A 14,996-nucleotide genomic window follows, 5' to 3' on the forward strand; every position below is an offset into this window, starting at 1 on the left:
CTCCTCTCCATCCCTCTCCATCCCTCTCCTCCACAGCTGCAGAAACCCTCATCCACGCCTTCATCACCTCCCGTCTGGACTATTGCAACAGCCTCCTCTATGGCTCACCCTCAAAAATCATCAGTAAACTTCAATACATTCAAAACTCCGTTGCCCGTCTACTCACCCACTCCCCGATCCGTGACCATATCACCCCCGTCCTTTACAAGCTCCACTGGCTCCCCATCCCCCAGAGAATCCAGTACAAAATCCTCCTCATGACCTACAAAGCACTCCATAACCTGGCCCCATCCTACCTGACTGACCTCCTCCACAGGCACACTCCGCTCTGCTGCTGCCAACCTTCTGTCCCCCCCCATCCGGACCAAACTCAGATCCTGGGGGGACAGGGCATTCTCCATCGCTGCTCCCACCCTCTGGAACTCACTACCCCAAACCGTCAGAGACTCCTCCTCACTCATCACATTCAAAACATCACTGAAGTCTCACCTGTTCAGCACTGCCTTCAACCACTGAAGGTCACCTCACCTTCTGTCTCCTTTTTCTGTTTGCTTACTTATTTATCTATTTATTTTCTACTCTATGTTCTAGTAATCCCTGTAAAGCGTCTTTGAGTGTTTGAAAAGCGCTATATAAATGTAATGCATTATTATTATTATTATTAAGACTCAAGAGTGACAAGTGTTTTATTGCCATATATCCTGAAACGGAACAATAAAATTCTTATTTGCAGCAGCACAACTGATATGTAAAGATAGTACCCTGTAAAACCCATAATAAACAAAAAAAAGTTCAGTGTATATATAGAAAAACAGCCAATTAATAGATAAAAATAGTACAAAAATAATGTCTACAAGTCTATATAGTTTGGAGCTATTTGGCGGTTGTGGTGTTTAATAGCTCGATGGTTGTAGGGAAGAAGCTGCTCCTGAACCTGGGCGTTTCAGTTTTCAGGCTCCTGTACCTTCTTTTCGATGGCAGGAGTGAAAAGAGAGTGTGGTCAGGGTTGTGTGGGTCTCTGATGATGTTGGCTGTCTTTTTGAGGCAGCAACTCTTGTAGATCCCTTCGATGGTGAGGAGGTTAGTATCCATAATGGTTTGGGCAGTGTTCACCATAGTGTATCCATTAGTTCATGCCTACTTCAGACTGAATATAACCAATAATTCCACACCCTAATAATTGTGACAGTCTGTAAATGGTTATGAGTGATTATGAGATGAGTGAATGCATGAGTAGGGAAATTTACCTCCAAAATGGATGGGTTGGGATGGGTGAGGGGGACCATTTTAACTTCACAAACTCTACCCAACCACATTGCGTACACCGTTTTAATTGGAAGGAGGAGGAGCCACCCTTTAGAGGTCTTTATTCACAAAATGCTGGAGTAACTCAGCGGGTCAGGCAGCATCTCAGGAGAGAAGGAATGGGTGACGTTTCGGGTTGAGACCCTTCTTCAAACGTCACCCATTCCTTCTCTCCTCAGATGCTGCCTGACCTGCTGAGTTACTCCCAGCATTTTATGAATAAATACCTTTGATTTGTACCAGCATCTGCAGTTATTTTCCTACACTACCCTTTAGAGGTCAGTAATGATGAAGGCTCTTTAAGAAGATGGGTTTCACCATCTTATCTGACATGGAGAAAGCCTCTTATAGATCCAGCCCTTCCAACATCGAAGGTTAAACTTATGAGGTATTGCTTCATTGCTTATGCGTATGCCAGCAGAATCAGAAGTTTTTCCCAGACCCAACAAACTTATCAGAGAATGACTGGAACCCTGTGATTAACCAACCCACAACCTCTGGTAATTAATCCATTTTCGGTGATATCTAATTCAATCCCGGTCCCTGTAACGTCCCACTTCCCTACAGTTTATTGATTACCTATCCCAGCTATTTTGCAGCACCAGAGGCAGCAGGTGGATACAAACTTCGGGTTTTCAACAAAAAATGCTACATCCTTTCTCACCCATTACTCATCTTCTCTTGCCCCACCACCATCCTGTTCTTCCCTATCCCAAGTAAAACTAAAACTAACTGGCTCATGCAGCAAGAATTGTGGGGATCTCTGGAAGTATGAAAGGGATATAACAGGCATATAATTCAGTGCAGTGGGACAGATGAAATTCAATTAGATAATTTAATTGAAACTGTATCCATGAACATTTGGAAGGCAAAAGATTAGGTTGAATGCTGAAAAACATTTGTTCTTGGACAGTTGTCAACCTCTGGAAAAATCTAGTGGAACAGATGGTGAGTATAAATTTTTAGGGTAAAGATTTGTCTTTGGTCATTGACGTTTAATGTTCACCATAGCATCAGCCACCTACTGTATTCCACTCTCATTTCTCAGTAGAATTATAATATCAATATAGCACAAGAACTAAATTAAAAAATTGTTCCCGAGTTTTCTTAATGAAAATGTCAACAATAACTCAGATTACATTTTCCATCATAGAACATAAGATGCATGTTGTGATTATAAAGACCCATGGGAAATGCAGTCTTCTGGTCTGCGCTTGACTCCCGCAGAAAAGGAAAGCAATTAACCTTCTTTCTAAATTCCCAAGAGATTTATGTTTGCCTCTCCCAGGACAAAGAAGGCATCAGGAAATGGTGACTGATATCCTGGTTGGACAGTGAACAGAATGGGCAAAGTTAAATAAGTATTTTCTTGTCCTTTCTGTGGGTTCCTGTTTCATTCCTTCTCTCTCTGCAGATTCTGTGGTAATGATCACACCAGAGTCCATTCTTGCTGATTCATGGTGGGGTCCAGTGTTACAGATCCTCAATATTTCTGGCCCATAGTTATGTCCCTTTCAGTGTTACAGGTCCAATATTTCTGGCCTTTAGTGGAGTCCAATGTTACTCCATGGAGGCCAGTTCCTTACCATTCCCTTTCGGGTCAGTTTCCCAAGCACCTTCTCCTTAGTAATAGCCACTCCACTAACTTCTGCCCCCTGACTCTCTTGAATTTCAGGCACTTGACTGATGTCTTGCAATGTGAAGAATGATGTAAAACATTTATACAGTTCATCTGCCATTTGTTTATTCCCCATTATCGCTTCTCCTGCATCATTTTCCAGCGGTCCAAAGTCTACCCTTGTCTCTCTCTTTAAAGAGTAAGAAACTAAAGCTCTTCACTATGGCTTTAACATTGTAGCTCAATGTTGGAGGATAATATGAAAAAATAAACAAAAAAAGTAGGAAGAAGAAACATCAAAATATTGCTTAAATGAAAAGAGTCTCCAGAATGCAGTTCTACAGAGGAATCTGGGAGCCCTTGGAAATGAGAGACAATATTGTTTGCATGTAGAACAGCAAGAAATTATAAAGAATTATAAAGAATTATAATTATAAATAATTATTGGATATTTTGCAAACAGGAGGAACTATAAAAGAATTGAAAACTGGCTGCACCTGTACAAGATATAAATGAGAACTGGCATTGGAAGCAATGCTGAGAAAGTTCATAGATGATTCCAAGATTGTGGAAACATAGAACAGATTGGACCATGCACATTAGAGTTTAGAAAACAATTGTGGTCTGTTCAAAACATACAAGATTCTGAGAGGTACTGACAGAGTGGATGCTGAGAGGATGTTTCTACCTTGTGAGGAGAATTTAGAACTCAGAGTAAGGTGCATCCCATTTCAAAGGTTTCAAAGGGCTTTTATTGTCACATGTACCAATTAAGGTACAGTGATATGTGAATTACCATACAGCCATACGAAAAAAAAAGCAACAAGATACACAATTACATAAAAGTTAACATAAACATCCACCACAGCGGATTCCCCACATTCCTCACTGTGATGGAAGGTAAAAAAGTCCAAGCTTCTTCCTCTTTATTCTTCCGCGGCCGAGGTAGTCGAACCATCCGTTGGGGCGATCAAAACTCCCGCAGCCAGCGGTTGAAGCTCCTGCATCGGGGCGATCGAAACTCCCAAGTCGGGGCAGTTGAAATTCCTGCGGCTTGGAGTTCCCGAAGTCGGTCTCTGACCAGAGACCGCGGGCTCCATGATGTTAAGTCCGCAAGCACCCACGGTCGGAATTCCGAGGTCGATCCCTGGCCAAGGGATCAATGACTCCGCGATGTTAAAGTGTTGTAGGCACCCATGGTGGTGCTCTCGAAATCGGTCTCCAGCAAAGACCGCCAACTCTTCGATGTTAGGCCCCAGTGTGGATGGAGATACAAAACGGGAAAAAATCGCATCTCCGTCGAGGTAAGAGATTAGAAAAAGTTTCCCCCACCCCCCCCATATAAAACAATCTAAAGAACATTAAAAACATACATTTAACACATACTATTAAAACACAAAGAAGGAAGGACACACAGATTATTGGCGAGGCAGCCATGGCTGGCACCACCCGGTGGTTTTTAAGATGGAAATGAGGAGAAACTTTCAGAGAGCATAATGATTTTTTGGGAATTCTCCATCAACCCAGAGAGTAGTCGAAGTAGCACCATTGAATATATTTAAGGCTGAGAGTTAAGGAATATGGAGGGAACAAGCTGGTAGCAGCAATTTTGATTTAGCCACAATCTCAATGAAAAGTGAAATAGGCTTGAGAGGCTAAATAGCTACTCCTGCTCTTGGTTCTCTTCTTGTGATCAACATTGGAGTCCTCTTTTATTGATCTTCATTGAAGTCCGATTTTGAATTATAATTGCACGTTTTCCCTAATGCAATCCAGAGCTGTATTGCAAATAGATACAAAATGCTGGAGTAACTCAGGGGGATAGGCAGCATCTCTGGAGAGAAGAAATGGGTGTGTTTCGGGTCAAGACCCTTCTTCAATATCGTTGTATTGTTATGTTTTAGTTAAAGGGTCAATTTCCATGATAAGGACACAATCATATCTGATAATCTGAATTAATTAACTTCATTTTCCTTGGTAGCTCTGCAGAAATGCTCCACATTCCATTTGAATCTACAGCTTTAACAATTTTACCATTCTTCACGAAGGCAGGACAAATCACGCAGAAGTAGATGCGTTTTAGTGGCTTTAGATGCGTTTAGTGGCTAAAGTGAGAAAACTGATGCAAGTGTGAAGGAGAGAACTGGGTTTTGTGCAATAAGGAGAGTGTAACAAAACAGAAGATTGTGTCGGATGAGGATGTGAAGTCTACCAGGGTGAAATTATCCAATGTCAGAGCACTAATAAAATAATGTTTTTGATGTTCAGGTGCTTAGAATTTATACCACAAAGGCAATTTGGATGAACCAGCTAGAGTTCATTTCATTATGTTAATATATCTTTCTTTCCGTTCTCCCTGATATTCTTACTTAGCTTCCCTTTCAATGTATCCCTGTTGTTTCCTCAATAGCTCCATGTGCAGAAAAATCAACATTCTAAATGTTCTTTGGTTAGAAACCTTTCAGCAAAAATTTCGATTAGATTCATTCATGACGATTTAACATTTTCTCACCATTGTTTCAGATATTTCCACAAGTTGAAATGTCTCATTATCTATCTTTTAAACCTCTTCATAAGGTCTTCTGACAGTTACCTTTTAGCTTATCTTTTATTTAATGAGGAGAGAGCCACAGTCTGGTGAGTTTGTAATGGTTGTGATAAACTCTCAGTCCAGGGTCATCCTTGCAAATAGGTTTTGCACCTTCTCCACTGACTTCCCCACTCCTTTTTTTTGGAATGAAAACCAGAACTATGTGGTGCGTTGTATATGCTTTAACAAAAGACCTTAAAAGATGTGCAAATTATATATATTTTTGTGTTAACTCCAGTGTTTGAATTTTGATGGGCTTGTTAATATACATTGCTGCGTTTACTGATCTGTAAGTTGTGCTCCTAGATTCCTTGTTAACTTCCCCGTTCTTTAACTGGACTTCATATTTCTGTCACCTAGATATACCACCTCACACTTCATCTATACTGAAATTCATTCTCATTTACATGTCCCATCTGAACATTTAATGATGTCTTAAAATGAGAAATTACAGTGAACGACAGTAGGTGTTTGCTCTTTCTTTCAGATCAATTTGATTTCAGCTTGCCTTCACTGTTCATCATACAAAGGAGGAGAACAGGCATGTTGGGCCACATGAGCTCAGTCAGTGGTTGAGGAGCTTAAAGTGTTTCCACTCTTGCTGACAACATTCCTCACAACGTTTTGCTTCCCTTTATTGTAACCGTATGTTGGGAGGGCCATTCCTTAACTCCAGTCCCTATGCTACTGCAGAATGAGTGTGAGGGTGGCATGATGCATACTTTCCTTAGATCTGTTACTAATTAGTCTGGCTTCCAGTTGAGACTAACAGTAGGAAAGAATCCTTATGTGCTGATAAGTTGGAGATCTGTTAAAAATAACTGATTTATGATTTAGTTGGATAAAATAACTCATTTGTTTAGAAGCTCCAATTTTTTTTAAAAAAAGGCTCCTCCAGGGCTCAATTGCACTTCTATACTTAACAAATGTATCGTTTAAAATCATGTTTTTGTTGCTTATTTTCCAAGTGCCTTCCCCTAGTACTCTTAGTAGGGGAAAAAAGATAAGTAACAATTTGGTCAGTATAACAATTTAAGTATTGGTTCTGTTTAGGAGGAACATTCTAACATTCTTCCTAAGTCAATAGCTCCCCGAATGATGACTATTTTGTTGCATGGTTAACAACCATGATTTTTAATTACAAAGGTATTAATCCATCCTTCAGTGTATTTGGTCATATACCACTTGTTGTTCGTGAAAGATAGCACTCCAAAATTAATATTTACCGTAAGAAAGCAGAAAGCATGGTTTTGAACATTGTACATGTAAAAGTAGGTTCTTTATTGTTTGTCTTACAACAATTTTCATTTACAAACAGGATTTTAAAAACGAATGTCCTTTTATTTTTTATTACGTCTTGTAAATTATATTTTGATCAGAGACTATCTCCAGTACAATGGATTTTAAGATAAATGATATCAGACCAGGAACAGGAGAGGGAGGATTAACTTGTTTATTCCAGAATATTGCAATCAGTACAGAGTGGAGCAACATATAAACCAAGGTCCCATATTCTGAATTATCCTGACAACCATGAAGGGAAAGATACCAATGATTCTATTGCATCCAGCAAACTTAGCAACCCGTTCTGTAGGAACTCTGGAAGCAAACCAGTTTGAAAGCATTTAAAATGAACGTTAGGGCAACTTAAAAGAACAAAACATTTATTAACAAAATTTCCATTAGTAAAAAGGCATTTTTACTGTCCTATGTCTAATTTTATGCAAAAAAATGTATAGAATCTATTTGCTGAAATTGCTATTTTAATTCTATTGAATATCACCTTTCGCTAAGTAATTCATAGCAGGAAACATTAAAATCAAGAACAGACTTACATCAGTTATCTGCCAATTTCACAATATGAGCATTTTCCATGAGGTACGGTCATTGGGGGTGGGAATTTTGGTTTTGTTTGCAGAATATGGGTGAGCAAGCCAGACCTACATTTATTGCTCCAGAACTGAAGGTTTAACAAACAATTTTAGAGGGTGTAATTTACTACATTGAGCACAGATTGGGGTAAGGATGGCAGATTTCCCTTACTCACGATGGTGGACAATAGTGAACCAGATGGGGTTCCTTTGACAATTCAGAAGTTACATTCTCACCATGTTGATGCGAGCTTTTTTTTTAAGGTTCCAAGTTTCATTGCCCATCCAAAAATCCAGCAGCTGTGGTTGAATTTGAACATGTGTTGCTGGATCATTCCTCCAAGCTACTGAATAACAGCGTAACTCTGCTCTACTCTACCTGATTTGTAGTAAAGAACGTGACATAATTAAACAGATGACACGACGCATGACTAATATATTTTACTGATGTTCTACTGCATGTCTGATGCCCCTTTACTGATGCTCCTTTACTGATGCCCTATATTAATGCCTGATGTCTAATGCCCCTTTACAGATACCCCTTTATTGATGCCCCTTGACTGATGCCCTTTACCATTGCCCTATATTGATGCCCCTTGACTGATGTCACTTTGTCAATGCCCTATACTGATACTGATAGTCCATTGACCACTAGCCCAGGACTGATGCTCCCTTTGCTGAGGGCCCTTTGCCTGAGTCAGTTGATCTGGCTCCTTCACCAATGGCTCAGAGTTTCAGAGGTGGTGGTGGAAACCATTCAATGTACAGTTATACTTCGGTGTCACAATGAGGGTTGTGTTAACTTACTAATCCACCTTGGCGGATGGTGTTTGATGTGTTTAAAATAAAATCCTGAACTGAGCACACATTCAGCTTTCAGTTTCACATACAAGTACAATGACTCTTCTGGCTAAATGTGTGCACAGTCAGAGTTGCCTTGTTTCAGAGTCGAAGTTGGCCGACATTCTCCAACACATTTTGTTCAATTGCTGCTCCAGCTGCATTTTTTCCAGCGGGTCGAATAGTCTTTGATTTATCACCAGCATCTCATTGCCACATTTCCACAGCCCACCTCAACCCTCCTTTGTGATTTACTGGGTGTACCGACTTGAGTTGAATTGTCTGTCATGAGCAAAGATCCCGCAGCTCCACGCTGATAATATATCAAAAACATCCTTTCCTATACTATCTCTCTACTGCTGAAATTGTTAACCAATTATACATATGAATATTTATTGACACTTTTACAGGGTTTCTTTGAAAAGCTTTTATGAAAAGGTTATGAGATTTCAGCTGTTTCTGGTTGATGCTGAAAAGTTAGCTCAGCGTGTGTGCAAGTGCTGGAAACACCTGATGTCAGCACACCTTGCATTTGTATAAAAGCAACACTTTGCTTTAATCCACTCCTGAATTCTCCACTCAGGATTTGCCTCATATTTCATTTTCAGAAGCAAATTCAAACTATCCAACAGATAATAATGCACCACCTGTCCTGATACTGATTGATATGGATTAAACCCTACCATGTATCATGACACTTAGCCAAAGAGAGACCATGAATGAGTAGACTGGAGAAATAAAGAACTGCAGATGCTGGTTTATACCAAAGATAGATGCAAAGTGCTGGAGTAACTCAGAGGGTCAGGCAGCATCTCTGGAGGATGGGTGACGTTTCAGGTCAGGATCCTTCTTTAGACTGGTGTTGCAGTGTTGTGTTAAGTGAACATTAATGTAAATTGAGATCTAATCTCAAGCAGGGTGACGACGGGGCAAATGGGTTGTGTTTCCCCGTATTTTCTTATGGCAAACCAACTTTCTAGCAATGTCTTGTTTACATATCCCTTCACAGCCTCAGTCTGCTCAATTACAGACTCGCTTGTTGTACATTCTTCGTCATTGCTCTTCCATGCCTAGAATTTTGTTTTCATATATTAACTTCCCAATCTCTGTTAAAGTGTCCATTTCTGAATGAGAATGTGTTTCCTCTGCAATTCTCCCCTCAACATGAACCCAATCTCCTTTAATTTTTTTCATTCTGACTTGGATCCACCTGTTATTCTCAACAAGCAATTCAGACTGTTGTAAAAAAAAAAGCTATTCACAATGTAAACTATTAATTATCAGAATTTTATGACATTCAGAACAAGCCACAAATGTGTCCCATAAGGAAGTTAATTGTAAAATAAGAAGTACCCACAAGAATATCATGGACAAAGTTTGGAATAATTAATTAAACAGCTGTCCAGTACTTTTAAGTTTCTGTTTAAAAATATACATTGGATACAATAAACAGTCCGTGTTCACAGCGTGTTTATGGGGACAGATGGATATTCTATTCCCACTGTGGGAAACAGGAATGACATTTTGTGTGGTGCCTTAATTTAAGAAAGCTCGTGGGTGGATGGGGAGAATGATTAGCATAATGTATTAAACAGAAACCTTTGAGTTTTGCGCTCAAATCTGGTTCACATTGAAATTCTTAAGGATGCCTTGTGAATTGGGTTTGTGAGTCTTGATTCATTCCTGCTTGGCAAGGATCAAATGGACAAAGTTAACTTTTACTGTCCCTCGTTCCGATAAGCATTGGTTCTATTGCACAGCTCTAACAAAGGCAGGTCACCATGAGTGAACTAAAAGCATAATCTCTTCCAGGACTGAAATGTATGTCTTAACATAAAGCTCAAAGTTACAATCCTTAAGGAATCCAAACTATTTTACAAGAGATTTCCAAGGCTTTGTATTTTGGCAGATTTGGCTGTCTTCATGTTAACCTGCTTAACTTTCTCGTTCTCTTTCCAGCAGATGTTGACATGCTGGGGAATATTTTTGTGTTGTCTGTCAGCCCTTCTGTACCTGGTCCAAGTGTCCACTCTTATGTCTGCACGAGCCTGGGTGGTGCGTTTCTTCAGGCAATTCATTGTCTTAAGGCACTATTCAGCCAGTCTAGTTCTCACCCAATGTACATCTCTATACATTTTATGTGAAAATAAACATTTTGGATCATTATTACGAGCAGGAGGGAGGACCATCTTATGTAGGATACAGAACAGCACACCACAGGAACAGGCCCATCGGCCCACCCTTTCAGTGCTGACCATGATGACAATCTAACTAATCCTATCTGCCTGCCCATGGTGCATATTCATCTATGTCCTGTCTGTTCTTGTGTCTGTCTAAATGCCTCAGAAACATTGATGGCATAGCTGCTTCTATCACCTCCCTCAGCAGCAAGTTCCAGTACTCACCACTATCTGTATAAAAAACACACTTTGTACATCTCCTTTAAACTTTACCCCTCGCACCTTAAAACTATGCCCACTCGTATATGATATTTCCACCTTGTAAAAAGATTCTGCCTAAATGCTTAATCTATGCCTCTCATAATTTTATAAATTTCTGTGAAGTTCTGTCAGGTTTCTGTTCGTTTTTTTCCCTCTCACCTTAAATCAATGCCCTCTAGTTCTTGATTCCCCAATCCTGGCCCAAGAATTTGAGCATTCACTCTATTCCCCTCATGATTTAATACACCTGTATAATATCACCCCTCAGTATTCTACATTCCAAGGAAGTAAGTCCCAGCCCGCTCAACCTCTCCCTATAACTCAGCTCTTTGAATCCTGGCAACAACCTCATAAATCTTCTCTAAACTCTTTCGGGTTAATGGCATCTTTCCTATAACAGAGTGACCAAAACTCAACACAATATGCTAAGTATGGACTCATCAACATCTTGTACAACTGCAACATAGTATCCCGAATTTTGTACTCGATGCTTTTACTGATGAAGGACAGCATACCAAAGCTTTCTTCATCACTCTATTCATCTATGACACCATTTTCAGGGCCTTTCATGGTCAAATAACTAGCTACAATTAATCACCTGGATTGGTAATGTGGAGTAGTCATCTGATCATATTAAAATGTGCCCAAACTAACAAGAGATGGATTGTCAGCATCTTCAGGAGGAGGGGGGAGAAAATTAGGGGCACCAGATACTGGCTTACTATTATTCTACTCCAAAAGCTAATCCTAAAAATAGCAGGATTTCCCCATCAATGTTAAGTACAGCGGAAGGCTAAACTACATTGAAAACTGCATTTTTAATTTTACGCAGTTGAAATGTCAAATGCTCTTCCCGGAACTAACTTTACTTCTGTAAAGGTTGCCCTTGTATTTCAAAAGGGCACTGTTGATGGATATTCTTTGATGCACATTTGCTTTAGAAAGCAGCACGGTTTGTGTTGTAGCTTGTTGCTGCAGCTGTAAGCAGGGCTTCTTTGAGTAACTGAAAATCACTTGCTATAAAACACAGAACTAAAGACCAGTCACGGGCAGTGTGCCTGCTATTCTCAAGAAGGGCTTTGTGATGGGCTTGGATCGTACTCTAAAGGAACTGCTGCCCAATAACTAAATTTGGATTTTAGACATTCTGTCAGAGAAGAAAATAATCTGAGGGTTGCTAGAATTACTCAGGAAAGAGTGAGTCATTCTGTTGGACCCACCATAAAACAGCACTGTACTCACTCAGTGCTCCTGCTCTATACAAACTGACGAAACCAGACTGCAGCCAAGTCACAGAGGTTTTTTCCGTGTAAAGGGATGGGGCCTGTTTTTAGCAATTTAGGTTATAGATTATAGATAGTATGGATAGAAAATATACTCTCATCTACCGTAGATTATAAACATGCACCTCACTCACCAATCGCCTATTTTCATTGACATTCCCTCACTTGCACATTTCGTTTCGAAGCTCTCTTCCCTTACACTGTCAGGGTGTGTTTCTTTTCCAGCCCAAATGTTATTGCTCACTTTCTCCTTTGCATTTACGGAGGGAATTTCAATTGAAATAGCATCCTCCATAACCTCAGAATTTCCATGCAGTCTCCATCCGATGAAGCACATTTGGAGTGTAGTCACCATTGAAATGGTGGGAGAGCTGTGCTGGAATACTGCTGGAAAGAGTTTCTCACACTCAGCAGCTTCACATGTGGGAGCCAGAATCAAGCAGAACTTGAAAATCCCAAGTATGTTCCTTAACCTTTACAGAATTCCCTGATCAAAGTGGCCATAGAGACACAGCATTGGAACTAATCTGAGCATCATTGAATGAAGGAGAGGGAATAGATATATTCCTAATCAACGTTCTTTGGCAGCAGAAGGGTAAATTGGAAAACAAAACACGTCACAATGATAAATCCAGTGGTTGAATTATTGTATAAAATCTCACTGAGAATAATGACATTTTGAGCAAAAATAATTAGTATTTTCAAGACTAACACAAATAAAGAATTAAGATCTTAGAAAGATGTAGCTGGGAGAAAGTTAGCAAAAAGAACATTGCGCTTGAATCATTGTACTTGCTATGCCTGACCTGTCTATTTACTACTGCTCTATCTGTCCTCACATTGACTGATATATCTTACTATTTGTTGCAGTGTCTTTCTTTGGAGATGGCTATGTGCAAGTGAGAGAGCTTGAGTCATTTACCTTCAGTAGACTCTCCATGAAGTTCCTGACTAGTAAACACAGCGGGATTCTCTTCTTGGCTGCAGGCCACAGTGATTACCTACTGATGGAACTACATGCTGGAGAAATACAGGTAGGGTATTACACTGGGTAAATCCAAGGTGGTCAACAGGTGTAAAATACAATTTTGGTCTTTTAGATGAGGCCCTTTCTGGCAATAGTTTGTCACACGTTGAGAAATATCCTGCAGAATAAGCATTATATTCCACCTGGATTGTCCATAGCCAATGAACTGAGCATTGAAGTTTTCAATTTCAGGTAACCCACACCCCCTGTGTCACTTTCTCATCTGACTAGTTCCTGCACCCCCCCCACCCCATCCCTATTACCCTGGTTTGGCACCCTTCCCAACTGGTTCAGTCTGCTCAGCACCCATGCCTATCTATCTGGATTTCTCCTCTCTTGGCCTACTCTTCTTATCCTATTCCTCCTACCTGACTCCATCTGCCCACCCCTTATCTAGTTCCCCTTATCCCCGACTTAGTAGCCCATCTCACTCCTACCTCTCACCTCTTTATACTGGCCCACTTCCCTCCACACACTCAGTCCTGAGGCAGGGTCCAGACCCAAACCCCTTTTGCCTGATCCACTGAGTTCCCCCAGAAGTTTGTTTTATACCACAAGATAATTGACTATGTAGGATCAAAGGAAAAGTAAGCACCTTGAGTCCTCCCTATACACAAACATATTTTATTATTCTGTCCTTTAAAGGTAATCCAGGATCCTCCACTAATATGGCACATTTTTTGTTTGCAGCATTCACAACTCAATTGAAAAACACACTACAATTTAAGACAAAGCAGGACATTTTGGCACTACATCTTCATTCTCTCCACCACCAGCAGAGTACCTGCAGTGTGTGCCACCTCCAAAATACATAACAGTCATTCACTCAAGCTACTTTGATAGCACCTCCTAAACACCTGATCGTCATTACCAAGAGGGATAAGGCCAGGCAGTATATGAGCACAACATCATACCATTATTTGCAGCTTCCCCTCCAAGTCACACTCCATCCTGAAGGAAATATATCACCTCATTCATCATCATTGGATCTAGCCAAGAATTCCATACCAAATGGTATCTTCAACAAAAGGATCAGAGCAGTTAAACAAATGGCTCATGACCACTTTCACGTGGGCAAGTAGGGGTGAGCAATAAATGTCATCCTTGCTAGTGATACCAACATTCTGTCAACAAATCAATAAAAATATTGGATATGCTCAGGGTTCCTCCCGCTCGCTCATCTCAACATCCTCACCTATAATCATAATTGAGTTTGTAATGGCAAAGTTGGATGTCCAAGGGAATTCCAGATGTGGATAGGAGCAAAGAGGTCCTTCTGCAGTTGTACAGGGCCCTAGTGAGACTGCACCTGGAGTACTGTGTGCAGTTTTGGTCTCCAGATTTGAGGAAGGATATTCTTGCTATTGAGGGCGTGCAGCGTAGGTTTACTAGGTTAATTCCCAAAATGGCAGGACTGTCATATGTTGAAAGACTGGAGCGACTAGGCTTGTATACACTGGAATTCAGAAGGATGAGAGGGGATCTTATCGAAACATATAAGATTATTAAGGGGTTGGACACGTTAGAGGCAGGAAACATGTTCCCAATGTTGGGGGAGTCCAGAACCAGGGGCCACAGTTTAAGAATAAGGGGTAGGCCATTTAGAACAGATGTGAAGAAAAACTTTTTCAGTCAGAGAGTTGTAAATCTGTGGAATTCTCTGCCTCAGAAGGCAGTGGAGGCCAATTCTCTGAATGCATTAAAGAGAGAGAGCTAGATAGGGCTCTTAAGGATAGCGGAGTCAGGGGATATGGGGAGAAGGCAGGAACGGGGTACTGATTGAGAATGATCAGCCATGATCACATTGAATGGTGGTGCTGGCTCGAAGGGCCGAATGGCCTACTCCTGCACCTTTTGTCTATTGTCTATTGATTATTTACAGAATGTAAGGAATCATTAATCAAGAAAAGTTATTTAGTCTATTAAATGTGTTTGTTCCTTAGGATATTTATATAACTTGATCTATGGATCCCTTCCAAAGTGAGTTAGTCTCTCAAAAAAGATTTTCCCAGACGACAAAA

General features: G+C 40.4%; 1 protein-coding gene across 1 annotated transcript in view; it reads left to right on the forward strand.

Annotated features, from left to right (window-relative positions):
- Positions 1-14,996, forward strand: part of LOC144610852 (chondroitin sulfate proteoglycan 4-like) — a 91,470-nt gene that overhangs the window by 33,077 nt on the left and 43,397 nt on the right. The window contains exons 3-4 of the mRNA XM_078429823.1: positions 10,184-10,279; positions 12,819-12,982. Coding sequence (XP_078285949.1) covers positions 10,184-10,279; positions 12,819-12,982 — 260 coding nt within the window. The remainder of the gene's footprint in view (positions 1-10,183; positions 10,280-12,818; positions 12,983-14,996) is intronic.

Source organism: Rhinoraja longicauda, chromosome 38 (genome assembly GCF_053455715.1).
Source record: "Rhinoraja longicauda isolate Sanriku21f chromosome 38, sRhiLon1.1, whole genome shotgun sequence".
In the NCBI taxonomy this organism is placed as follows: domain Eukaryota; kingdom Metazoa; phylum Chordata; class Chondrichthyes; order Rajiformes; family Arhynchobatidae; genus Rhinoraja; species Rhinoraja longicauda.